Source organism: Girardinichthys multiradiatus, chromosome 18 (genome assembly GCF_021462225.1).
Source record: "Girardinichthys multiradiatus isolate DD_20200921_A chromosome 18, DD_fGirMul_XY1, whole genome shotgun sequence".
NCBI classification, from domain to species: domain Eukaryota; kingdom Metazoa; phylum Chordata; class Actinopteri; order Cyprinodontiformes; family Goodeidae; genus Girardinichthys; species Girardinichthys multiradiatus.
In genome coordinates, this window is record NC_061810.1 from 35,340,414 (window position 1) to 35,367,157 (window position 26,744).

At 39.0% G+C, this 26,744-nt stretch overlaps 1 protein-coding gene across 2 annotated transcripts in view; it reads left to right on the forward strand.

The window, feature by feature from the left end:
• pitpnm3 (PITPNM family member 3) overlaps positions 1 to 14,489 on the forward strand; it is a 174,539-nt gene extending 160,050 nt beyond the window's left edge. For both annotated transcript variants that reach the window (XM_047391842.1, XM_047391841.1), the window contains exons 13-20: positions 1,195 to 1,311; positions 4,783 to 4,899; positions 4,983 to 5,131; positions 5,275 to 5,424; positions 8,149 to 8,332; positions 8,481 to 8,609; positions 8,761 to 9,167; positions 13,364 to 14,489. In XM_047391842.1, coding sequence (XP_047247798.1) covers positions 1,195 to 1,311; positions 4,783 to 4,899; positions 4,983 to 5,131; positions 5,275 to 5,424; positions 8,149 to 8,332; positions 8,481 to 8,609; positions 8,761 to 9,090 — 1,176 coding nt within the window. In that variant the 3' untranslated portion in view covers positions 9,091 to 9,167; positions 13,364 to 14,489. The remainder of the gene's footprint in view (positions 1 to 1,194; positions 1,312 to 4,782; positions 4,900 to 4,982; positions 5,132 to 5,274; positions 5,425 to 8,148; positions 8,333 to 8,480; positions 8,610 to 8,760; positions 9,168 to 13,363) is intronic.
• The last annotated feature ends 12,255 nt before the right edge of the window (positions 14,490 to 26,744 follow it).

A 26,744-nucleotide genomic window follows, 5' to 3' on the forward strand; every position in this document is an offset into this window, starting at 1 on the left:
AGACCCAGAACATTTACCTGCTGGCTGATGTCTTGAGATGCTGCTTCAATATTTAAACATAATGTTCTTTTCTCATGTCACCCATTTTGGGAAGTACACAGATCATTCCTGCAGCAAAACACAACATAATGCTGCCATCCCCGTACTTCAAAGTTTTCTCAGTGTTCTCAGGCTTTCAAGCATACCCCTTTTTCCTCCAGATAAAAAGACGGTCTTTATGGCCAAACACTTGAAATGGAGTTTAGACAAAAATTCAGAGTGAAAGACTCACCTTCACCGTCTCCACCTTCAAATGACTTTTCTGTGCATCTCCCGGCCTTCCAATCAGCATCTTGTCCATCTGATTCTCCATCCAATCACCTTCCGACGCCTTGCTTTTAAAGGACGTTCAGCTGTGTTCATCCTCGCCTGTCAGCTGAGCTCATCCCTCCTCCACCCCAACTCCACCATCTTCCTTCACATCTACTCCTGGCTTCCTCGCTCCCTGGCCGCCAAGACATCTCTTTATCTAAGCCTTATAAATGATCATCTTAGCTCATGTCATTCTCAGCATTCATGTCTTCCTTCCATGTCCGAGCGTCAAAGAAATAACCATGTAATTTCACATCATTAAAACTTTTCTAATTGCCATCCCTTTCTTTGTGGGTCTTTTCAGATTGAATTTTAGTTTTATCAGACCACAGGAGATGACAAAAAAATGCACGATTTTTTACTGAGTGCAAGTGTAAAATGGCCTATTGTGTTGCTTTTAGAGTGATAGTTTCTTCCTCAATGAGTGGCCTTTCCGCCTACTTTGGTACAGGAGTTCTTTCTCTTCCTGATACCTTGCCTAATTTCGTTTTATTTTATCACACAAGGCAGTGTGCTTTATGTGTAACTCAAAGTACACCCACCACTTTGCCTCAGTTTAGCTTAAATGTTTTGAATTAACCCCTAATAACCACTCAGAGGCTTACAAAGCCATAACATCATTGTCATCATTGTTTAATTTGTTAAAGGCATAGTAATCTTAGCGCATGCAAAAATTCTGAATTTGAAGAAACTAATACAGAATCTCTAAAATATTGTTTTGTCATTATTCTGGCATTAAGTAAATAGAAATATTTTTTGGAAATCCCAATTAAACGAAAATAGGAAAATTTTGCGATATTTAATGTCAACGTTTTAACTGCATATTTGTGGGTTTATTGACAGCTCATGCGATGCGACTGTGTGAGGACCCAGGAAGCAGACAACTTGGACTCGGCTCCATTTTCCCCTTCTAGCCCACGCGAGAAATGGCTCAGGAGGAGGACACATGTCAAGCTAAGGGTAGGTTTTTTTCATACTAATGTAAACTCGGTTTACTCTGAAAACTGATCAATATTGGTATTAAATGTTCCTAACAATAACGCTGTAAAAAACAAGTTTTTTGTAATTCTCAGAAATTTACATGTTGCCATTAAAATTGTACTGATTCTGATTCTCCCTTCAATGAAGAGAGGCTTTATTGATCATCTTTTTATCTCCCTTTTTGCCTCTGTCTTCCACCATGTCTTTTCATTCACTCAGTCCAAAAATACCATTCTCATGGATGCCATAATTGTACCTGTTTAACTCTGTGGCTCGAAATTCTTAAAACTCCCCCACAGCTTCACCTTGAAGCTCTAAATCTTGCAGCAGTCAATTACATGAGCCTCACTGAGTGAAATAACCAAGGTCGAACTTTTATTCTCGTTTCTGAATGCACAAAACTCAGTAGAGATTTTCTTTTCAGAAGGCTAAAAATAAACCCGTTTCTGCAGAATACCATGTACATTTTGCTATACTTGAGTTTAAAGATTTTCTTTTTTTTGTCCTCATATTGTTCAGCTCCACTAAGTGAAACGTTTTATGAGAACTGCTCATTTTGATGTAATTTAGAACAGTTTCAACTGGATCAGACTGTGCACAGGTAGCACATCAGCTGCAGTTAGGCTGTTCAGAGACACTTGACATAAGCATCTGAGGTTACTTAGCTGGGTAGTAGGTTTGCTGTCACAGTATCACAGAGAGAGCTCATGCTGACAAACAATTAACTGTTGACAGAGCTAATGCTGGGGAGTGATTGGTACTGTTAAACGTCTTTGTGAGGTGACATCCTTAAGATCAATTATCATTAGCTGGTGTCATGACACAATGAAATGCAACAAAAACATACTTGATCAGATGAGTAGGTTTGCTCCTATTCTTAAGTTCTTTCTGCCATAGTACCTTCAGTGGTGCTATTACAAGTCTTTTGACTAAGCAAAATTCAGTATCTTGTGCATTTTATCTGGACTGTTGATCCATAACATTTAACATCAGATTATTGAAAGAAGTTGTTTGTCCGCTATTCTGTAAATATATTGACCACAACCTATCTGTAGATCTATAATGTCTAATTCTGTAAACGTCTTGATTTCAAACAGGCTTCTTTGTGAAGGGAGCAAAAATAAGGAACGCACTTACTGTTGATCAGATTTGTTAAGAAAATTGTACCTCCTTTGTGAAAGCTGCAAAATTTCAGTCTGTTATATAACTACAAAACAAATACTCATTTCTAGAAAAGATTTTTCTTTTTATATTTAGGTGCTTACATTGTTTATTTGCCTTCTTACTGTTTTCTATCTTACTATGCTTGTAGGTGTTTTGAAAAGCTCCTGCCACATGGGTGTAAATGTGAGAAAGTGAAGTAACGTTTGTGAAGCATTAGACCTGTCACGTCTTTCAACCTTTTGTGTGTCCCTTTTGATGCGCTCTTGTTGTGAATATGTAGTTTAATTAGTCAATTAGTTAGTGTCCATCTAAGTCACAACTGACCATCTGGCAACATTTCAATGCTTTACAAGTGAACCCAAGCGGTCAGATGATTATTAACCAAATTAATAAGTGACTAGACAAGTTTAATGTCCGTTTTAACGATTCCATGTTCCCAAGGGAGTACAGCATTGTGCACACCACATCGTTAAATGCATAGGAAAGCGATTTAGGAGCATTATTTTCCTATGGCATTGTGTCTTCCAATGATATTAAAATGACAGGCTGATATGCTATAGTATGACCCGGGTGTCCTTGTTGCATCTGGCCTTAAAAAAAATAATCTTAAGTGAATATGTATGGTTGTAACAGGACACCTAAATCTCACTTCACTGTCAATTAAAAGGCTTTATTTCACTTCCTTTAAGCAGAATATTAAACCAAAAAAAACATATTCACTTGTAACACATTTTGAAGTCTAGCTACCGCTTTTTACAAACAATAGTGCTTGGTGACCTACAGTATTTAACGGGACTGGAAAATGTGTATTCTAAGTTCCAAACTAGTAAGCAAGCATGACACCTGAGTTTAGGGATTTAGAATAAATAAACAAATGACGTGCCATAGGTCGATAATATATGACCATTGGGCTAATCACATATCCACCACTCTGTCTCCAATGTGTAGTGCAGAACAAACATGAGCAGGTGTGGTCTTCTGAGTCCTGTGTCTTATTACCAGCTATTTTATTTGATGTGGAGAACTTTAGACTGTATTTTAATCTATTTATATTTCTTCATGACACTTAGCAATAATCCACCTGTACACACGTGTGCTTCCTCCTATGGATGAATGTCTGAATGATGTATTCTTCTTCTGACTGCTTGTACCCTCCAGTGGTATCTGTAACATGATGGTTTGGTATGAATGTATGTACTGTTACATCAATGGAAGCAAAACATTAGTAAAATATATTTGTTTAGCATTTAAATTAATTGGATTATATTGCAAAAAATAATTTGCTACATAGTCTTAAACTTGCATTGACTTTAAAGGTAGTGTAATATAAAGTGTTTCCAGATTTAAGATTCGTTGGTTGAAGCGCAGAGAAGCAAATGTGAGCAGATTTTTCTGCCACTTTCAGGAGAGCAAGAAAGAGGAATTCTGCTAATATAACCTGAATTATCACAAAATTGATTTCTCACAGATGGTAGTGGTGTTACTGGTTCTTACTGGCCAGATATATTAATTTATCAGCAAGAATAAAGAGTTAGATTACACTGCTTTTCCATTTTACTGCACTATTTAATCTTTGCCTCTTAACCAAAACACAAGAAATGTGGTCTGAAACCAGAAATCTGGAATTCGGTGAGTCTAACTATTTATAGATAAAGCTGTGTGTTGTTAAAGAGCATGTATACGTAAAATATTATAATGGTAATATGATGAAGAGAAGGTTATGGGGAAGTCAATAAAGTTGGTTGGAAATGCAAAATTTGTCATGGTGGGGCACAACTGATTTAGTGAATTATAGATTAGTGTGCTCCTAGTGTGTTGATAAAATGCAGTCATCTCTGTGAGAGGAGATTTAAGGATTAGGTTTTCTCCGCTGCCTAGCTCTTTTGAAGTGAACTCAAATTAGAAGCATCAAGAAGAAAGCTTAAAAAGGAGTTACATGCTGCTCTGTAATGTCCCACCAAGCACACTTTTAAAGTTAATAAGCTTGAAACCTGAAAGTTAACAATCCAAAGAGGGGAAAAAATTGTCATTTTCCTTATTGAAGGACTCGATTTACATTGAATTTTGAAATTGCATAACAGTAAGTTCAGTTGACTAATTATACTTGGTACTAGTTTATTGAGAAAGTAATGTGTTAAAGATAATAACAAATTTATATATTTTTTAAACTTTGATGTTGCTTTTTGATTTTGTTGTCAATTTTCTTGAAACTTTGTAATGTTTCAGTTTATTTATTTATTTATTTTTTTTTGTCCTGTGTTTTTTGTTTTTTCCCATGAACTACAGAATGTCACAGCTAACCACAGGGTGAATGATGTCATAGCAACAGAAGATGGACCTCAGACTTTAGTTGGTCGCTTCATGTATGGACCCTTGGACATGGTTACTCTAACTGGAGAAAAGGTTAAAAAGTGACAGTGCTAATAGAGACTGATGCTAATTTTGTTTTACATATTCTAACCACCTAATTTTCTGACTAATCTCAGGTTGACATCCTGGTGATGACTCAACCCCAGTCTGGCCGCTGGGTGCCCTTTGACATGGAGTTGACCAACAGCAGTGGCAGGGTCACATACACCATTCCCGAAAGCAAGAAGCTCGGCTTGGGAGTATATCCAGTTAAAATGGTGGTCAAGTAAGCAGCTGGATAGAAAACTTAAACAGAAAATAGTGAAATCATGTGTCAATTCTTTAATAGTGTATGAGCTTCCTACTAAAAAGTGCAAAGCCGCAGTTACTGTATGTGCTGCATATGAAGTTTCTTTTTTTTATCTTAAGGGGGGACCAAACCAGCACAGAGGCATACCTGACTGTATTACCACGCGGCATGGAGTGTGTGGTCTTCAGCATTGATGGATCTTTTGCTGCTAGTGTGTCCATCATGGGCAGCGACCCCAAGGTCCGACCTGGAGCTGTTGATGTTGTCAGGTGTGCAGGCTCCAAATGTGTGCACTTGTGTTTGTCTGCTGCCATTAAAATCAAACAAAATAGCCCAGGAGGGGCCAAGTCATTTTTTGGCTCCTCACAAGTAAATCTCACGTCTTCCCAGTCAACTCTTTGGCAAGTTACACGGAAAGACATGGGACTCTAAAGGTGAGTCCAAAGTCAAAATCCAGAATCAAGTCCCAAACCTTACAGTTACCCAATATGTAATTCTCATTCTTTTTTGTGTAACTGTATTGTTTGCCTCTCCCTCCATAATTTTTATCCCGCATGTTTTGGAAACTACCGATAATTTAGTTGTGACCACCTGGGAATTTGTATAAGCAAACGAATTTATCTTAGGTCAATTTTTTTCTCTGACTACACTCAGTAATGCCACCAGACCTTACTTCTCTTCTGCAATTTAAATGTGTGTTGTTTTAGATTTGGGAATTCTGGGTAATTAGTAAAATGCCTCCTAACATATAAACATTTGTTGATTCAAGAAATCCTTATTGGACCTGTTTTGTTTTAATTAACATACTTTGTTTGATTTCTCTAAATTGCCCTTAGGTGTGTGAATGAGTGTGTGCATGGTTGCTTGTGTGTTGCCCTGCGATGGACTGGCGACCTGTCCAGGTTGTACCCCGCCTCCCGCCCCACAGACTGCTGGAGATAGGCACCAGCTTCCCCGCAACCCACTATGGAATAAGTGGTAGAAAATGACTGACTGACTTTGTTTGATGTAAACCATAAATTATTTCCAAGTCAAATAGCTCAAGTGAAGTCCAACTCGACTCTTTTGTAATTTCATCAAGTTGAGTCTAAAGTCATTAAGTTAGGGACTAGAGTCCGGCTGGAGTCCACATTTCTGTAAAAAGTACCTATTGTTTTCTCCTCCGTCCATTCTTTTCTTATCCCAGTTTTGATTTTACAGAATACCAAATAAAATCATAGAGTATTTAATGTAATTTGAACTGTATCTTGCATTCAAGTGAGATCACCCTCAGATGTGTCTGTCAGGCACAGTTCTGCACCACAACATTTCAAACATTTAGAAATAAGAGCAGAGGAGCTGCATCAGCAGTTGTCTCACCGTGGGCTGCTGAGACTGAGTGTGTCTGATCTTTGGATGACACAGCTATTGCTGTGACTGTTGTTGTGTTGTTTCGATTATTGCTGTGACATGGGGTTTTAATGGTTCTTCATGCACCTTTTATACTCAAGCTGCAAATTCAGCTGTGACGTTTTTCTAGACACAGAATGAAAAAGAGACACTCGGCCTGTTACTGAAGCTGATCTTGTAAACAGCAGCTGGCTTCTCTGGCACAACTTTAAAATGAGTAATGCGTATCAAATAAAGTGTCTCTAGATAAGCGGATTTAATTAACTGTCTGTGCTAAATTTATAGTGTTTTGCATAAGAATCAAAACCCCTTTAGCCATTTATTTTGTTAAATTAGAAACTACAAACTTTGATGTGTTTTTGGGATTTCATCTGATAGACCAACACAACATAGTGCATAAAAATATTGTTCAAAAGTATTTTACAAATAAAAACCTGAAGAGGGAGTATCTTTAATATTAGCCGGCCTGAGTGAAGATTTTGTAGACCCACCTTCCTGCTGCAGTTACAGCTTCAGGTCTTTTAGGGTATGTCTCTAAGAGCTTTGCAAATCTAAATACTAAATTTTTGCCTCTTCCCTTTTCGAACTAGTTCTGACACGTGTGTTTGGATGTATTTGTGAGTATCTGTGAAAGAGGATTTGCAAGTCTTGCAACATATATTCAATTAAACATGTCTGGACTGAGCCATTCTAAGCATGAATATTCTGTGATCTAAAAACAATCACATTGTTACTCTGGCTGTATGTTTAGGATTGTTATTCTGCTGCATGATTAACCTCTGCCTCAGACTCAAGTCTATCCAGGATTTTCCAGGATTGGCCTGTAGTTAACTCCATCTGTCTTTGTATAAACTCTGCAGCTTCTCTGCCCCTGATGCAGAAAAGCAGGGACAGGTGATGTTGTATTGAAGATAGATGTTTAATTTTTGAAACACTGTTTTATTACAATTTTATTACAATTAATTGCCTTAAACGTCTCCACAACTTTCTCCTTGACCTGTCTGCTGAGCTCTTTTGGGCTTTGTGATGCTGTTTATTCACCAATGTTCTCTAACAAACCTCTGAGGTTTTCACAGAAGAGCTGGTTGAACACACAGGTTGAACATTTAACAACAAAGTGATTTCTGAAGGCTACTGGTTGTATTTCATTAATCAATAAAGTATCTTTGAATTGAATTGAATTAAGGGCTTTAGAGTAAATGGGACTCAGTACAAATAAACAATACAGTTTTCAGAGCTTTTGTAAAACATTTAGAAAAACCATGTATCATTTTCCTCAAACTTAAGTGCTATGATCTACTCTGTGTTGCTCCAAAATTGTAGTTGTACTGTGACATATTGTGTGAAAGTTCAAAGGGTGTAAATACTTTTGCAAGGCATTGAATTTCAGGGTCTCGTAAAGTTGTCCTCAGATGTTATTTTTCTCCATTCTAGTCTATTTCTGCAAAAAAGAAGGTAATTGTCAACCTATTTTTTACACCCCTTTACTGATTCTTAGATAAAATAAATAGAAATCCAATTTCCATTAAAAGTTGGAAATGTTATGCCTTTAACAGGTTCTATAAAAAAAAATTTTGAAAACAAATATCTGTATTCACTCATAGGCACTGGCAGGACCTTGGATATCTTATCATCTACATCACGGGCCGGCCTGACATGCAGAAGCAGCGAGTGGTATCTTGGCTCTCGCAACACAATTTCCCGCACGGGATGATCTTCTTTTCTGAAGGGCTGGTGCACGATCCCCTGCGACAGAAGACCATCTTTCTCAAAAACCTCATACAGGAGGTAAGCCTCACAAACAATTACTGTGACTGTAATTTCTTGAGCTCTGTGTATTTGCTGTTACTTGCTTTAGTCTTGTAGCTTTGAGATGTGTTATATTGAAATACCAAACACTTACACAGTTGATGAAATTTTTCCTCCTTCTGACCAGTGTCACATTAAGATAAACTCTGCTTATGGCTCCATGAAGGACATCTGTGTTTACAACATGTTAGGCCTAAGCCCCTCACAGATTTACATCGTCGGCAGACCTTCAAAGAAGTACCAGAATCAATGCCAGGTAGCTGACGGTTCATTTGGCTTCCTTTATGTTCTTTCTATCTGGTATTTTATTTTGGCTCCTACCTGCAGTTTCACTTGAAAGCCTTCATTTTTCTTCCCATTTTTGCTCATTTACTTCTCTCTGACCTACTTCCCCTTTCTGTGATCAGTTCTTGAGCGAGGGTTACGCGGCCCACCTCTCCACACTTCAGTTCGGGCAGAGAGCCAGACCTAAGAAATCCCCTTCGGTTCGCATGGTCCTGAGAAAAGGCTCGTTTGGGCTTTCTGCGAAGCCTGATTTTCTGTGCAAACGCACGCACCTGCGCAGGACAATGTCGGTCCAGCAGCCCGACCCACCCTGCAACCCCAAACCAGAGCGAGCACAGAGCCAGCCGGAGTCAGATAAGGACCACGGTAGAGGAGGAGCAGGGGGAGGCGGAGGAGTTGGACAAAGTGCGTGGGGACGGGCCTCCATGCATCGTGGAGACACCACTCCCTGACACCAAGATAGAGATGGGAGGACTTCAGGAGGAAATAAGAAGAGGAGAACAAATGGGACTTAGTGTTCAGGGCCAAGGTGAAATCTCATTTTTCTAAAGATGAATTTATAGGATAATTCCACTTACTTTACAATAACTTGTTTGAAGCTTATGCTGTAATCCTAAGATCTTTACTATATTGTTTTACTTGTTCACAGACAACTCAATAAAACGTTGGTTATAAAAATGCATATCAGTATTTAGACTCATACAATGCTTTGCCAAAAGCATTTATACATCCACAAACCTTTATGTCATTGAGAATAATTATAAAGCAAAAAATAAAACATTTAAAATTTCCTTCCACCTTTAGAAGTAAAATAATTAGTAAATAGTGGCCAGCTGTGTTTAATTTAGTCTCAGTGTAAATCTAGCTGCTCTGTGAAGACCTCAGAGTTTTGTTAGAGAACATTGAAGAACAAATGGCATCATGAAGTCCAAGGAACACAGCAGACAGGGCAGGAGGATTGTGGAGACGTTTTCAGTAGTATTAGGTTGTAAAACTAAATCCCAAGATTTAACTTCTAACAAAACCCTTTTCCATCCATCATTCAAAAAAGGAAAGAGTATTCGCTACAAGAAACATGACAGGCCTCCAAGACAGGCCTCCACCTAAATTGGCAGGTCGAGCAAGAAGAGCATTAGTCAAAGAAGCAACAAAGAGGCCCATGGTAACTCTGGATGAGCTGCAAAGACCCACAGCTCAGGTGGGAGAATCTATCAATAGGAAAACAGTTGTTTATGTACTCCAGAAATATAACCTTTGTTGAAGAGTATCAAGAAGAAAGCATTGTTGGGAGAAAGCCATAAAAAAGTCTAGTTTAAAGTTTGCCTGAGCTATGTTGAGAACACAGCAAATGTGGAAGAACAGGCTCTGGTCGGATGAGATTCAAATTACACTTTTTGTCCTTTAGGCACTATTACCCCTTTTGCACTGGCTCAATTTAGGCCGGCTCTGCTCTTGCAAGCATTTCCTGAATTGTTTTTTCCATTCCATTACCTACTTTTCTCATCCGTGCTCCTGAGCAGGTACGACCAGGGCTGAGTGGAGGCTACATGTGATGTGAACAGACAGCTGTTTACTGATTGGCCTTACAACCAGTAGAAATGAGAAGGTTTTCGAAGAGGTGGTGCAGGGAAACGTTAATGAAACTTAAGAGCAACTACAATATTTATTAAGGACCACATGGGCCAAGGTGGGTCAAACAGAAATCTAATTCTACTATTTACAAATCATAAACCATGCCTGAAGGCAGAAAGAAAAGAAAAAGGACACATCATCTTCCTGAATTACATGCAGACGGGGCACTCTGTATTTAGAAACTACTTAAATCAGCTGATCACACATAAAATCAGCTGTTCAGATGCACAAACATTTCCCCTAAAACACACAAAACAATACCACCAGGAAATAATGTGTTTGGTTCAGACATTTATTGACGGTCCTTAGACGAACAAGCGTTCGCAGGACGAGGGAGCAGGCAGAGAGCAGCTGCCCGTAATCAGACTGCCTGCATCAAATCAAACAGGAGGAAGACCTGCTGAATACACGGAGCACCAACTTCACCTTAGTAAAAGTCCATGGTTTTGCACTTTAAAGTCCTGGTCCACTTTATTGCTATGGCTCAGACCTCGTAATGCCCAAACTTATAACTTTGGTGGGTTACCAGTCCAGTTTTTTTTTTATTCAAAATTTATGCATCGTTTTCCTTCTGCTTAACATTTATGCATTACTCCATCCTGGTTCAACATACAATCATAATAAAACACGTGTTTCAAGAGGTATACATACTTTTACAGAGTGCTGTAATTAACAGACCCTTAGTGATTAATGGAGCTTTTCTATTGTACTTCACGGTACTATCTGATATGCTTTTAAGAATCTCGGAGAAGCTTTGACGTAAACACAGATTGATTTTGCTCACTAGGGCTCAGTTCCAGCAAAGTCAATAAATGTCTGTATTGATTAAATTATGTTCTGTGCTCCATGTGATATGTTACAGTGACAGAGACCTCATTATTTTCAGATATAGACAACTGTATGAACACATGTGGGAAAAGAAAACCAGACAAGGATAATAACAGGAGCACTGCAGTAAAGTTGGAGACAATTAGAATTTCTTTCCTCAATATTTAATATTCCCGTGGCAGCTCGTGGAACAGATGCTATTATCACCAGTTCCCAAACAGAAAGCAAATGCAAATTTGTACATGGCAATAAATATGCAAGTGCAACTGTGAGATCTTCCAAATGGCTTTGTATCAAGATGTTTACTAACTTAAAAAATTTGCATATGCAAACATTACTTCTGTGTATGCAGCAAAGAGCCTCTAGAAATACAGCAGGGAAAACAGCTATTTTGTCAATGTTTTTCACAGTAAATATATTTTTTTGGGTCTATTGAAGTCTACCAAATTGTGAATAGTGATGCATGAAAAGTGAATTTGCAGGAGTTTCCTTATTTTGTTCATAAAAAAATAATAAAAAAACACTACAATTCCACAAAATGAAAATACACATTTCCACTTATTTGTTAATTATTATTTCTCCTATCCTTTACTGACTGGCCGTTGATTTACCAGCAGACATACGTAAAATATTAAAAAGCTCTTCTAAAATGTAATTCATTTATGAAGTCTTGCCTCATTCACACTAGTGTATTGTACTGTAAATTGTTTTAGAATGTGATATTCTATTGAAATGATGGGAGCAGAATAATACAATACCAATGCAGAGACACGTGTAAACAAAACATGCTGACGTCAGTAGTAGTCCTAACATAATATTACCAACTGTTAGATTAAGCCATGGCCAGCATTGCATTATGGAAATTATTCATTGATGATTATATGCCTAGCACTGTTGAACAGATACTAATGTCTATATGTACAGAAGCATCACATGCAACACTTCAAATGTACCCTTCCATACAAAACGTTGCAAGAAATAAAAAGACATGAGATAATAAAAACATAAAATATTTTATTGTGTGTATTTTGAAATCACAGATTTATGTAGACACCAGATGGCACTGTGGTGTAAAGTTTCAAATGTTCCAAAAGACTGGTTCTCTTTCTGAATCAGATGTTCCAAATGATTTAGTCTCTTGAACGTTCCATTTGTGCCAACAATACACCTCACAACCTAATAGTGTGCAAAACGTCATGATAAAACTTGTTACAAACATATTTATAAACTTCTGAATGTTCCACTGAGCATCATTGGAGGTATTACGAGCATGACTTTATCATAAACCAGGCAAAACCTGGAAATTCTCACAAAATGTCTGTGGGAAGATGCAAAAGAATAATCAGAAGAGCTTTCTAAGAAACAATGACCACTCAAAGACATTTTCAGAAAGACCAGGTACAGTTTTTCAATAAAAACAGGAATTAATGCACTTAACTGCAATAGTCTTTACAGACACTCTACACAAGACTTCACTGCTGAAGAAGGAGTATGTTGCAGCTCATTGAGGTTTGCTGCAGAATAATTGAACTGGTAAATGAAACACTTGTAGAGTATATTCTGGTAAGATATGACCAAGATATAGACAATAAATGGCACCGCATGTGACCCCAAATGGTTTGGGGCTGTTTTTCGGGATTTGGTACTAGCAATCTTCAACTGAAATTGAAGAAAGAATACATTAAGAAATGTACCTTACTGACAAGAACCTGAAGATGAAAAAAGGTGCAGAACACCCATCCCATACACCTCAAAAACAAACTTAAAAAGTTGCAGAGAAAGAAAATACAGGTTTAAAAAAGGCACACCCACTTTCTTTACGTGAATTAAATGTAAAATCGATGAAAAGAACTTTAGATTATAATGCATAGAAGAGGCGCCCAGTACTTTCAAGATCTGAAGACAGTTTGTCTGAAGACAGTTTGTCTTCAGATCTTCAGTTTTAAAGAATGGGTCAAAATCCTAGTTTGTACATACAGGATACTTATTGAAGCAATATTTCCCTGTGTAAATCCACTTTCTCTCACAGAGTTTATGGACTAATTTGTTTTAAATTCTTTGTATGGGTGAATTAATTGGGTTGTAATCAGCATCTTGACATTTGAATGTGAATTTAATATCAATTAGTAAATCAGAAAAATATGTAATAAGAAAAAAGCTATATAATACTTTTCTACCACTGTATTAATTGAAACATTTAGATTTTAAAACTATTTTTAGGCAGTTTTTAAAAATTTTAACATGTTTTCTTCTCTTATTTTACAGTGTCTAATGTACACATCTGTCTACTGTACATTAGACTTTGCTGGAAGTCCTCACAACCCAGCTTTGCCTCGTGCTGGGCTCTCTTCACTTTAAACTCTGATGGATTCTTTTTGTAATGTGCTCTGTAGATAATTTCAGACTACTGAATTTAAAACAGTTGCAATGGATGGCAATTTTTTGGAAATAATTGTGTTGAGCTCAAATGTTGTTTAAATGTAAAATCTGACCAGTGTAATTATCACAATGAATTTACTCACATCTTGTATTTATGCACACATATAGTCCAGAGTTTTAAAAAATGGGATGAAAGTGGTGACTTTGCTCCAGCCTAATAGGAAAGTTGATCATGTTGACTGACTCCTGCACTGAGCCCCTCTGCTAATGTAAATACCCAGCACACATCCCCCATGCTTTGGCCTCTGGACACAGAACCACTGTGACATTTTAGGTTAATCTCTACATGCGTTCTGCGGCCTGCAGCGCTTGAGTATCCAATCTCTGCCTACATTTTATTCCCACTCTTTGATGTTTCCTTCAAGTTGAGGGTGGTTTACCATTCCTGCTTCACCTCCTGCTTCCCTTCCCCTTCAAACATTATGACAGAACCTGCATCATGACAGCCACCACAGCACTGGTCTACAGTCACCGAAGAGATGTGGCATGCACAGCTCAGCTCCTGAGGTCGCACTGTTGCACAAAATCAGTGTATTGTGCACAGTCGCTGCTTGTTGGTCAAAAGATTAAATATTATAAGTAAAAAATAAAAGTGATGTTTCACCTAAAAATGTTTACAGATTGTCAAATGGTCGCGATAAGTGATGAGAACTTCTTGTATGACTGTAATTAGCTTTATTAGCAGCTTTAGTTCTCTTGCTTGTTTGATGCTGTAGCTTGAGACTCAATGCCAATTAAAATGCCACCAGGATGCGCTCGCATCCATTTATTACAGCTGCACTGAAACTCAAGTATTTATGCTGAAATCTGACAGTTTTGTGTACTTCAAGATTTATGTGGTTATGTTTATAAATCTGTGCAAGTTGAGGATATTTTTCTATCGAGAAATACTGTAAATAGAAATATTTTCAATGTATGTTTTTAGAGCTGTTTGTGTGAACAGTTAAATTGTTTATTTATATTGTGGAGCATTAATTTATATCATTAATTATGCCATTAAGTGCATTAATGTTGATATATGATAGGTTATAGATACTCTAGTGGTGTGCGTGTGAGTTTTCAAGTGAGCTCATTGGTGTTTGTTATGTTGTTGCCTATTCAGAGAACATCAATGTCTCCTCAGAGAAATAGGAGGGCCCTGGGAGGCCAGGTGATGATATATCTGCATGTTCTCTCTGCAGCTCTACTGCTGGTATGTAAGAACAGATCATGCATTTTTGTGGCACTAGGATGAAGCAACATAATTTAGGAGGATTACTCAACTGAGAATCGTATACATGATATGAAAGGAGAGGGGATTATGTGCTCTTAGGGTGTTTTGAATAAAAATCTGTATATAGGAATGATTTGTGTAATTCAAGGAAGAGCTTTATCTTGAAAATGTCTTTTTCTCTTCCTGTAGCCTGTATAATGTTCAGTTTTGGATTATTACCAAATATGTATAACTGGTTGTCGTGCTGCCTCTGAAATGACACCATACCAGTTATTTATTGATAAATGTATCATATTGTAAAAAAAACAAAAACTTAAAAATATATCTGTTTTCTTGTTTTGTATGTACAGTTCCAGTGAGAAGTTTAGATATTATATTGTCCCTGGTAATGATTCATATAAACCATACTTCTCAGCATTAAACGATGATACAACAGACAATTTCGTTAATTTTAAAAACAAGAAATACCTGCTCTTAAAGTTTGAATTAATTGTGAATTTTCTTAAATGTGCACAGGGTCAAAGATAATACAGCCTCAAATACAGTTAAAACCAGATGCTTATACACACTGTAAAATATACATAAACTTTCTTTTCTTTTGTTGTGTTTTGAATCTTGCTTCTGATCATTGTTTTCCAGGTGGTGCTTTAGCTCTTTCCTTAGGTTTGGTTTCCTTATGATTCTTGTAATCTGTTCATAGTGCATTCTAGTTAATAGTCTGTAGGGGTTTCCTTGGGTTAGATTGTCTTGCTCTCCTTGCCACAGTCAGCTTGCAATCAGCTTCATTCGGTCCACCAGAACTTTCTCAATAAGTCATCTTGCATCACCTGTGCCATACCTATATATACTCCTCAGTTCTGTTCGTTCCTTGCTGGTTTATTCATCTCATCTGCTCTGCTGTCCACAACTGTTTTTGCCAAGCCAGTTTCATGTCCAAGCCTTTTTCTCTCTGTTCCATGTTTTCGTCCATCTCCTGTCTGTCCGTTAGTTTTTGTTTATTTATTAAACCTTTTTATTTTCACCAATCTGCTTCTGCCTATCTGCATTTGGGTCCACTCCAGGAGCCGTTCATGACATCTAGCTTGCTGGAAATTTGTCCCATTCCTCCTAAAAACAAAAGGTAGTGTAACTGAGACATGTTAAAAGGCACATCTTTCTGCTGTGCCCACAGGAGATCAAGGACAGAAATCTTGGTTTTGTGGTAGCCACTCCAAAACGTTGACAAACCCCTTTGGAACTAATTTGGAAGTATGTTTAGGACAATTTGATCCCAAACTTTAACTTCCTTGTGGATATCATGCTTTAGTACTTCCTGTCAAGGTTTTCTTGCCTTGATTCCATCAATTTTAGTCACTCTTGCAGTAAAACACCCCCACAACATGATGCTGCCACCCATGTATTTCAGGGTTGTCATGGTGTTCTCAAGATTTTAGGCCTCCTCCTTTTTTCTTCAAATGTAATGATGGTCATTATGATCAAATGCTTTAAATTTAGTTTCATCAAACCACAGAACATGTCTCCAAATAAGATCTTTCTCGCTGAGTGCATTTGCAACCTACAATTTGGCTTTTTATGTTGCTTTTGGAGTAATGGCATTTTCCTCTTTGCATTTTCACAAGACCTGTAACTTTTGTTCTGGGCTTGATACACACACTAAAAGATGTTCATCTCTTGGACCGAGAACCCGTCTCCCTTCTGAATGCTATGGTGTCCGGACATTCCACACAAGAACACAGAGTACAAAAAAGACAAGTACCAGATGGACAACTGGAGAATCCTGCCCAAAATGGAAATGTTCAAATAGATCATTAATAGTCTAATATTAACATTAGATTCTCACCCATTATGACTGTATGTAAACCTTTGACCAGAACTGTACATGTAGTTGTCCAAGCAGCCAAATGAACAATCCTAGTTACAGACATATGCTACTCAAACAGATCCTGTGCAACCTATACAGTATTGCACATTTTAAATCTCTTATGCTATGAAACATTTTAACACAACCGTTAGTTAATAGCAAAAAAAAAAAAAAAAAAACAATCTGATGGTTATTTGTGTGAATGTTGATTATTCAGTATTCTTTACAATGTTTGTAATACTTCTGATGAGCAAATTAAAAATAAACTCAAATTCAATAAAATCATGAAAAACAGGTCACTATGCTACAGTAAGATGAACATCTTAATCAGTACATGTATTTATTACAAGTAAATGAGTCTTAAATGTAAAAACCTTGCTTTTACCATAGACTTTTATTTATCTTGTAAAAAATGTTTAGTTTTTTTTCCTTGTAGATAAGACAGACAAAAAGTGATCTTGTTAAAATAATATTATCAAGCACATATCAAATAAATTATATTGTCAACTTATTAGTATTCACTCGTCAGTCACATTGGTGACTGAGCTAATCTGCCATTAACGACATGTGACTTGTGAGTTTTACTGTGATCTAATTTTTGACTCCATATTAAAATAAAAATACATTTTTCACTTCACATTTTTTTGTACAGATTTCCTGTTATGATGAACATGTGATTGTGTTTCTTGGGCTCAGTCCATCTTTCACATAAATAAAGATATTTCATAGATGAAAGGGAGTCTTATGGATTCATTTTGCCTTGTTCCTAACTCCCTAAAAGATTTTATAAAACATAAACATAACTTCTGCCCATCTACAGATACGGATCCATAAAGTGGTTTGTCTCTGGAGCAATATTCTCTTGCTTTCTCATAAAATGGCAACAGGATTTTAAATAGGTCAGCTGTTTGCTGCAAGGCTGAACTGATTTCTGAAGCACACAAGGCCTGGCTATTACACTTTTACTCACTGACTTTCTCTTTTTTTACAGTAGCAGATTGTGTTGATGGATTTTAGGGTCATACACTAACACCGGCACTTGACAGATTTCACAGAAATTCAGTCAATTCATGTTTAGAAGGTGGAAGGAAACTCACAGACACTATAATAAAAGAAATACAGGTTAGTTATCACAGGTAATTTTAGCGTCATTTTAATAATTTGTCCACTTAGACTTCCTCTGCAGGTATTACAGAACAATTTAAATAATTGATTAAACATCTTCTGCTATTGGGAATACAACTTTCTCCAGGCCTTTGGTAGCAAGAAATAAGTAGGAGCTTTGATTCACATAACTGCATTTCACATTAGTAACATGCAGAAAAAAATATGGCAATAAACAGGCAAGAACTTGTCTACTTGTAAAAGCGAGTATGCTTGTTTCCCATGGCAGGTATAGCAAATAACTTGGAAATAGTCCACTGCATTAAAACCATTATTGTTGTACAGCTATTATCTGCTAAACCTGTTGTGTTTCCACATTTTACTTTCTTTTTGCCTCCTTTTGTCCCTTCTCCCCATTAGTCACTGCTGCTGATCAATATTTTAAATCTGCTGTTTTTCCTTTAGTTACTTATCAAGGACACATACTAATTAGCCACCCATTAACCTGTGCTCAATTAACAAGCTAACTATGACATCACTCCTTCCATTTTTATCAACTCAGCTTCTGCATTCCAAAACTGAGTGAAAGGAGTTTGAATAATAGTGATAATTTACTTAAATGAATACCACTTTTTGCTGAAGTTACAACCAGAAGTCTTTTAGGTATATGTCTCTACCAGTTTTGCACAGATGGACATCTCTGAGCATTCTTCATGGTAAAATAGCTCAAGCTTAGTCAGATTGGCTGGAGAGCACCAGTGTACATCAGGTTTTAGGTTCTGGATAGATTCTCAAATATATTTAGATCTGCAATTTGACTGGGCAATCTTAAAACATAAATGTGCTTTAAATTTGAAATAATTCTTTTGTTTCTCTGGTTGTTTGTTTAGGCTGTTCTCTGTAGAAAGGAGAACCCCCATCTCAGCCTTTTGCAGCTTCTAACAGTCTTATTTTCAGGATTGTTCTTTGTTTATTTCCACACATTTTTCCATCAAACTCTGAACAACTTCCACGTTCTTGCTGTTAAAAGCGTTCCCACAGCATGCATTGGCATTGTTCATGCAGTGGTAATTTGGTGTCATCAATTTGCAGGTTGGAGAAAAAGTCAACTTTTGGTCCTGACCAGAGCAATTTTTTCCACATGTTTTTGCTATGTCCCCTGCATAGCTTGTGGCATACTGCAAATAATGCTGTTTGTTCACAAATTTTGTCTAACAAATCTCTGAAGCCTTCAAAGAACAGATGCTTTCTGGGATTAAATTACACACATCTGAACTTTATTTACTAATGAAGTGCCTTTTGAAGGCAAAATGTATTTCATTTCAGGGTATCGGACTGAAGGAGCCTAATCATAAAAGCACAAAACACTACTGTTTTTTAGTTTAAATAAAAACACAGAATTGTGTATTCTTTTCTTTTCTTCTCCACTCCACTAATATAGAATACTTTATGTTAGTCTGTCACATAAAATCCATATTGAAGGTCGTGATTATAATGTGACAAAGTGTGAAAATTTTAGAGATACAGTATATCCATACTTTTGCAAGGCTCTGAAAAAGTTTTTCAAATAGAACATAAAAAGTACCATGGCAAGCTTCAGTGGCAAAGCAACTGCAAACCTCACCAGGCCTATCATCCAAACTTTCACCCGATCAGCCAGACAGTACATTCACAAGTCTGGCTGCTGTTAATGCCAAGCCAGTGATGAAACAGGACAAAACACATGAAGCATCTGTTCATTATTCAGCCAACATTTTTGGCTAAATCAAGAGGATATATTAGGCTTTCATTAATTTTTGAGTGTTTATAGTTTTTTTTTGTGCACATATAGGCACACAGTTCATCAAATGAAGTAAAGGTCTAATAAAGCAGCTTATTTTGCTCAAGTCCCTCCCGATAGCTATTTTATAATGCACACAAACAATGCTGACTTAAAAGATTAGCTGGCCTACAGAGTCTGGCATTTTCTGGCTATCTCTAGATACAAATTATATTATTGCTTTTATTTAATATATATGTACCAAAACCTATACAGTACTGTACAAAAGTCTTAGGCAGGTGTGAAAAAATGCTGTAAACAAAGAATGCTTTTAGAAATATAAATGATGACTGTTTATATTTTATCAATTTACAAAATGCTAAGTGAGCAAACCCAAACATACAGCCAAAGTCATTAAGGACTATTTTCAGCGTAAAGAAGAACAAGACTTACTGGAAGTGATGGTATGGTGCCTACAGAGCCCTGATCTCAACATCATGAAGTGTGTCTGTGATTACATGAAGAGACAGAAGGATGTGAGAAAGCCAACATCCACAGAAGATCTGTGGTTAGTTCTCCAAGATGTTTGAAACAACCTACCAGCCGTGTTCCTTCAAAAACTGTATGCAAGTGTACGTAGAAGAATTGATGCTGTTTTAAAGGCAAAGGGTGGTCACACCAAATATTAATTTGATTTATATTTCTCTTGTTCATTCACTGCATTTTGATTAATGAAAATACATGATTAACACTTGTATTTTTGAAAGCATTCTTTGTTTACAGCATTTTTTTCACACCTGCCTAAAACTTTTGCACAGTACTGTATAGTTTTATTACTTTACGGATGTCATCATTGATGTTATTTTGTAGGGGACAAACCTGACACTTTCTTAATTTAGTGAGGCTATTTTGATGCGCAAACCCTAGTGGAAAACGTCTTTGCTGAGCATATTTTGGGATAAAAGGTGCTCTGATTTTTAAAACCATTCTGTTTTCTTATTCTAATCAAAGCACTCATAATATGAACATTTAAAATGTATGCAGTAAATATACTCCTGCAACTAATAAGTTTCCATTAGCTCAACTCTTGTGACCTCTCCAAAAGCCTTTTTGTTGTACAGGACTGCCGATAATTTCTCCTAAGAATTGAGAAGAGATTTATTAATGCAATGAAATAAACTAGGAGGGTATCATAACAGATCAGCAAGTAAAAACAGTATAGGGATAGGAACGTTAAAGCAGGACAACAAAGTACTGAGCACCTCAACATTTTTCTCAGTAAATATAACTCTAAAGGGGCTGCTGAAATAAAACTCAAACGAGGTGCTTGCAATAACCCTAGCTATCAAAAAGAAGAAAAAAACCCACATCTGTCCATAAATGAGCATACTGAAATGTATTTAACATCTTGTAGAAAAGCCTTTTTTTTTTTTGGTAGACAACTTCAAGACGTGGCTTCTAGTAGGGTGATTGACTGGGCCATTCTAGCAGTTTTATTTTCTTTGTATGAAACAGTGTTTCCTTGGCTAAGTGTTTGGGGCAAACCTCAGTCAGAAAAGTGGTGGGATTTTATTCCACTTTAAAGCTTCTGAGTGTTTAATCACACAATGTTGGTTTTAACCGGTATCTACAAATTGTTAAATCACACGGATTTCTATAAAAGAAAAAATTCCTGATCAGGTGATTGTGAATCTGCCTTCATTTTATCTTTAAATTTATTTCATGTATGTCTGGGTGAGTTTCTCCATTCCTCCTTCCTTCAACTGGATAAAGTCAGTCAGTCAGTCATTTTCCATACCGCTTCTTCCATAGTGGCATTACTTATTATTTCCACAAAAAAGCTTTATCTACAAATATCAAGCCTTTGCTTACTCTGTAAAAAATATTGTGAGGAGCAACTGGTCATGGCGTTTATTGAGAAATAATGTTCAACTTTTAGATTTAGGGTGAAATGGTGTTTACTGGAACATTTAGAAGGTTAGAAATATGTCTATTGTCAATGCTATCCCTAGGGTTCAGAGGGTCCGGAGAGAGCTCTCTGCCCATCAGGGCATGCATCTTGTGTGATACCATGGTAATTGGAAACCCTCTGATAGGCCAACAGTAATGACTAACACAGCTGATATGAACTTGCACTAATAAGGGGTAGGATTGTTCTGAAAATACTGACAAATTTCAACTGTTTTGTTCGGCTTGTGTGCCTTCTTGCTCTTTGTTTTCTTTATATTTTTAGTACTTATTCCTTGTGCCATCCCACTTGATACAGTGTTATATTTCTGGACTAATTTGTGATGATTTGTTTGCACTTGTGGATTACTGGGGTTGTTGCCAAAATCTGATGTGAATTTCCTGTCATTAAATACATTATAAAAGTACTCGTAGTCGTACTCGTCGTCTTCCGCTTTATCCGGGACCGGGTTGTGGGGGCAAAAACTCAGCAGAGACACCCAGATGTCCCCAGACACCTCCTCCAGCTCTTCCGGGGAGAGCCCAAGGCATTCCCAGGCTAGCCGAGAGACATAGTTCCTCCAGCGTGTCTCGGGCTGTGTCCTGAGCCTCCTCCCGGTGGGACGTGCCTAGAACACCACCCGAGGATGGTGTCCAGGAGGCATCCGGTATAGATGCCCGAGCCATCTCAACTTCTCGATGTAGAGGAGCAGCAGCTCTACTCCGAGCCCCTCCTGGATGGCGAGCTCCTCAACCTATCTCTAAGGGAGTGCCCGGCCACCCTAAGGAGGAAGCTCATTTCAGCTGCTTGTATCCGGGATCTTGTTCCTTCGGTCATGACCCAAAGTTCATGGCCGTAGGTAAGGGTAGGAAAGTAGACCGACCGGTAAATCGAGAGCTTCGCTTTTCGGCTCAGCTCTCTCTTCACCACAACGGACCGGCACTGTACCCCCATTACTGCGGCAGCCGCACCAATCCATCTGTCGATCTCCCGCTCCATTCTTCCCTCACTCGTGAACAAGACCCCGAGATACTTGAACTCCTCCACTTGAGGCAGGAACTCCCCTCCAACCTGAAGAGGACAAGCCACCCTTTTCCGGTCGAGTACCATGGCCTCAGACTTGGAGGAGCTGATCTTCATCCCAGCTGCTTCACCCTAGGCTGCGAACCGCCCCAGCGCATGCTGTAGGTCTTGGCTAGAGGGGGCCGACAGAACCACATCATCTGCAAAAAAAAGAGACAAAATCCACTGGTCCCCAATCCAGACCCCCTCCGGCCCTTGGCTGTGCCTAGAAATCCTGTCCATAACTTTTATGGACTGGTGACAAAGGGCAGCCCTGCTGGAGTCAAACATGCACCGGGAACAGGTCTGACTTAGTGCCAGCAATGCGGACCAAACTCCTGCTCCACTTGTACAGAGACCGAATGGCCCCTACTAAAGGGCCCCTGATTCCATACTCCTGGAGCACCCCCCACAGGGCATCATGAGGGACACAGTCGACTGCTTTCTCCAGGTCCACAAAACACACGTGGACCGGTTGGGCAAACTCCCATGAACCCTCAAGTACCCTGTAGAGGGTATAAAGCTGGTCCAGTGTTCCACGGCCGGGACGAATACCACACTGCTCCTCCTGAAGCCGAGGTTCGACTATTGGCCGGACTCTCTTCTCCAATACCCTGGCATAGGCCTTACCAGGGAGGCTGAGGAGTGTGATCCCCCTATAGTTGGAACAGTGTGATCCCCCTATAGTTGGAACACACCCTCCGGTCACCCTTCTTATGAAGGGGGACCACCACCCCAGTCTGCCAGTCCAGAGGCACTGTCCCCGACCGCCACGCAATGTTGAAGAGGCATGTCAACCATAACAGCCCCACAACATCCAGAGATTTGAGGTACTCAGGGCGGATCTTATCCACCCCCGAAGCCCTGCCACCATGGGGCTTTTTAACCACCTCGGTGACTTCAGCCTGGGTGATGAAAGAGTCTAACCCCAAGTCCCCACCTCTGCTTCCACCAGGGAATGCGTGATGGCAGGATTGAGGAGATCCTCGAAATACTCTTTCCATTGCCCAATAATTTCCCCAGTTGAGGTCAGCAGCCTCCCACCCCCACTGTAAACAGTGTTGGCGAAGCACTGCTTCCCCCTCCTGAGGCACCGGACAGTTTGCCAGAATCGATTCGAGGCCAACCGGTAGTCCTTTTCAAAGGCCTCACCAAACTCCTCCCAGGCCCGAGTTTTTGCCTCTGCCACTGCCCGGGCCGCGGCATGTTTGGCCTCACGGTACCCGTCAGCCGCCTCAGGAGTCCCACAAGCCAACCACAGCCGATAGGACTCCTTCTTCAGCTTGACAGCATCCTTTACTGCTGGTGTCCACCACCGGGTTCGGGGATTGCCACTGTGACAGGCACCGCAGACCTTATGGCCACAGCTACGGGCAGCATCGACAATAGATGCTGAGAACATGGTCCACTCGGACTCTATGTCTCCAACATCCCCCGGAATCTGGTCAAAGTTCCCCCGGAGGTGGGAGTTGAATACATCCCTCGCCGAGGGCTCCGCCAGACGTTCCCAGCAGACCCTCACTACGCGCTTGGGTCTGCCAAGTCTGTCCGGCTTTCTCCTCCTCCAGCGGATACAACTCATCACAAGGTGGTGATCAGTGGACAGCTCATCCCCCCTCTTCACCCGAGTGTCCCAAACATACGGCCGAAGGTCTGATGAGACAACAACAAAGTTGATCAATGACCTCTTGCCTAGGGTGTCCTGGTGCCAAGTGCACTGATGGACACCCTTATGTTTGAACATGGTGTTCATTATGGACAACCCGTGACTAGCACAGAAGTCCAATTCTCAGTGGCAAACAGCCACTGGGAAGTCAAATAAAATAAATAAAGTCAAATAAAATAAATAACTAAAAATTAAATGAAAAAGAATGACAAAGCTCTAATAGAAAGACAAAGAAGACCCTGGATCTCGAAGTGTCAAACTTCATTCTGTGCATAGTCACTGCTGCATGTTGACAGTTTTCTTAGTACTGAATGCAAAAACCACGGTGACCGTATTTTTATTTAGTGTGCAAAAGAGTTATACAAGAACAGAAAATTATTCTGGAGGTTTGAGCACACATAAATCCACAATTATCGGCTTAAAACCTAGCTGCTGGTTAGATTTGTAAAACTGGCTGCTGAAGTTTACTTTTAGGAAAACAATCAAAAGTAGAGGTTGTGGAAATATAAATGCATTATTATCAGTAGCTAAGACTAAGATATATTTGGGACTTTGCTGCTTATAGATTGATTATTATTAGGAGTTTTTAGTTATGATAGTTAGAAAAAACATAACCGTAGCCTCTAGTATTATAGAGTCCAGTTTTTACACAATGAGTGTTTATTATTCAAGGTTAAAGCTTGCACGTGTTTTCTGTCTGTATCGTGAGAAGCCGGCAGTGTATTGGGGAGGCATGGTACTCCTCTCCCTGAAGATTCCTGAAGACGTGTGGGAAGCAATTTTTTAATTAAATGATGAAATGTATCTATAATGCCACAAGGTTAATGTCTCCAGATTCACTCGTGTCCGTTCGTTTGAGGAGGAAAAAACTTTCACAGTACTCCGATGTAAAAATAAAATAAAATAAAAGTTTATTCCACAGTTTCACAACATCTTCTTACAAAAGTATACAAAGGCATCCCGGCCCCATTTTCCTTCAGAATAAACGAACTACGATAGAAAAACCGTGTGGCTCTGTACCAAGCTGTAGCGCCTACTTCTGCAATACCATCTAAACTCCCTTGCACCGCCCCTCCTACCTCTAAAGTCACGAAGTCTCGAGCTCTAAACTAGAAGCCAGCCTTTTCTCCAAACCTGTTCACAACAACACCCCAACATATAAACATGAACGTAATAAAATTATTCTAAAGTTTTTACCCTAAATTTATTATCAAATTACTATTTAGACAAAATAAGGTTTAACAGTAAAATAAACACTATATATAAGCTTACTTAACTTGGCTCCCACATACCGGCCCATAATTTGTGACCCAAACACACAATTATCAAATTAAACTTGTGGAGCCAAAGTATTCAAATGTGCGTCATACAACATAAAACAAAAGTATCAGCCTTTGTAAGTGATTACTTCAGACAAAAAGACAAATCTTCGTAATGGGTATGTCCAGTGTGCTCGTCTTGGTTTTGATTCTTACTTGACGCTCCATTCCTGTCCTGTCTGAAATGGCTTTGATTACTTTCCCTGTAAGCCAGGAGTTGTGTGGGGCTGTATTGTCAACAATGAGTTTGATGTCACCAACAGCAAAGTTGCGAGATGAACGGGTCCACTTTTGCCTTTCCTGAAGTAGTGGCAAGTATTCTCTTGCCCAAAGTTTCCAGAATATTTCGGACATATATTGTACTTGCTTCCATCTCCTCCTCGCGTAGAGATCTTGCCTGTCAAACAGTCCAGGAGGAAGAGATGGTTTGGTCTTGAGGAGCAAGAGGTGATTGGGAGTGAGTACTTCCAGATCGTTCGGATCACTGGACACTATCGGACGACTATTAAGAATGGCCTCTGCCTCACACAGAAGTTTGTGTAGGCCCTCCTCCTAATCCAGTGTCTGCAGCCTCAAGGTGACATTTAAGATTTTCTTCACTGACTTTATTAACCTCTCCCAAACACCTCCATGGTGGGATCCTGTGGGAGGGTTGAACATCCACTGAATGCCCTGTTGTTGTAGATGGTCTTCGATATTGGACATGTTCCATTGATTAAGGACTCTCTTAAGTTCACTGTCTGCACCAATGAAGTTAGTTCCATTGTCAGAACGAAGTATCTTTACCTGACCTCGTCTGGCTGAGAAGCGACGAAGAGCTTGAATAAAGGAATCTGTGTCCAGTGAGGCCGCCATTTCCAAGTGTATTGCACGAGTAGTTAGGCAGGTTTTTTAATACACTCCGTCCACGTTTAATCTCGAATGGACCAAAGTAGTCCACTCCAGAATTAGTAAAGGGAGGGTCATCTGGCAGAACTCTGTCTCGAGGAATGTCAGCCATTTGTTGCTGTCCTACAACTCCATGCGCACGTCGGCAGACAATACACTTCGAGAGTATCTGTCTTACTGCAGAGTTGGCACCAGGGACCCAAAATCTTGTTCTTAGCTTTGAGATTACATGATTACGACCACAATGCCCCAAGTTCTCATGAATTTCTCTGCAGATAAGCTTTGTGATGTGAAGATCCTTATTTAGGATTGCTGGGCGCCTTACCTCTTCTGGTAGTGCAGCTTTACTGAGTCGTCCTCCGACCCTGAGAAAGCCTTGTTCAAGTA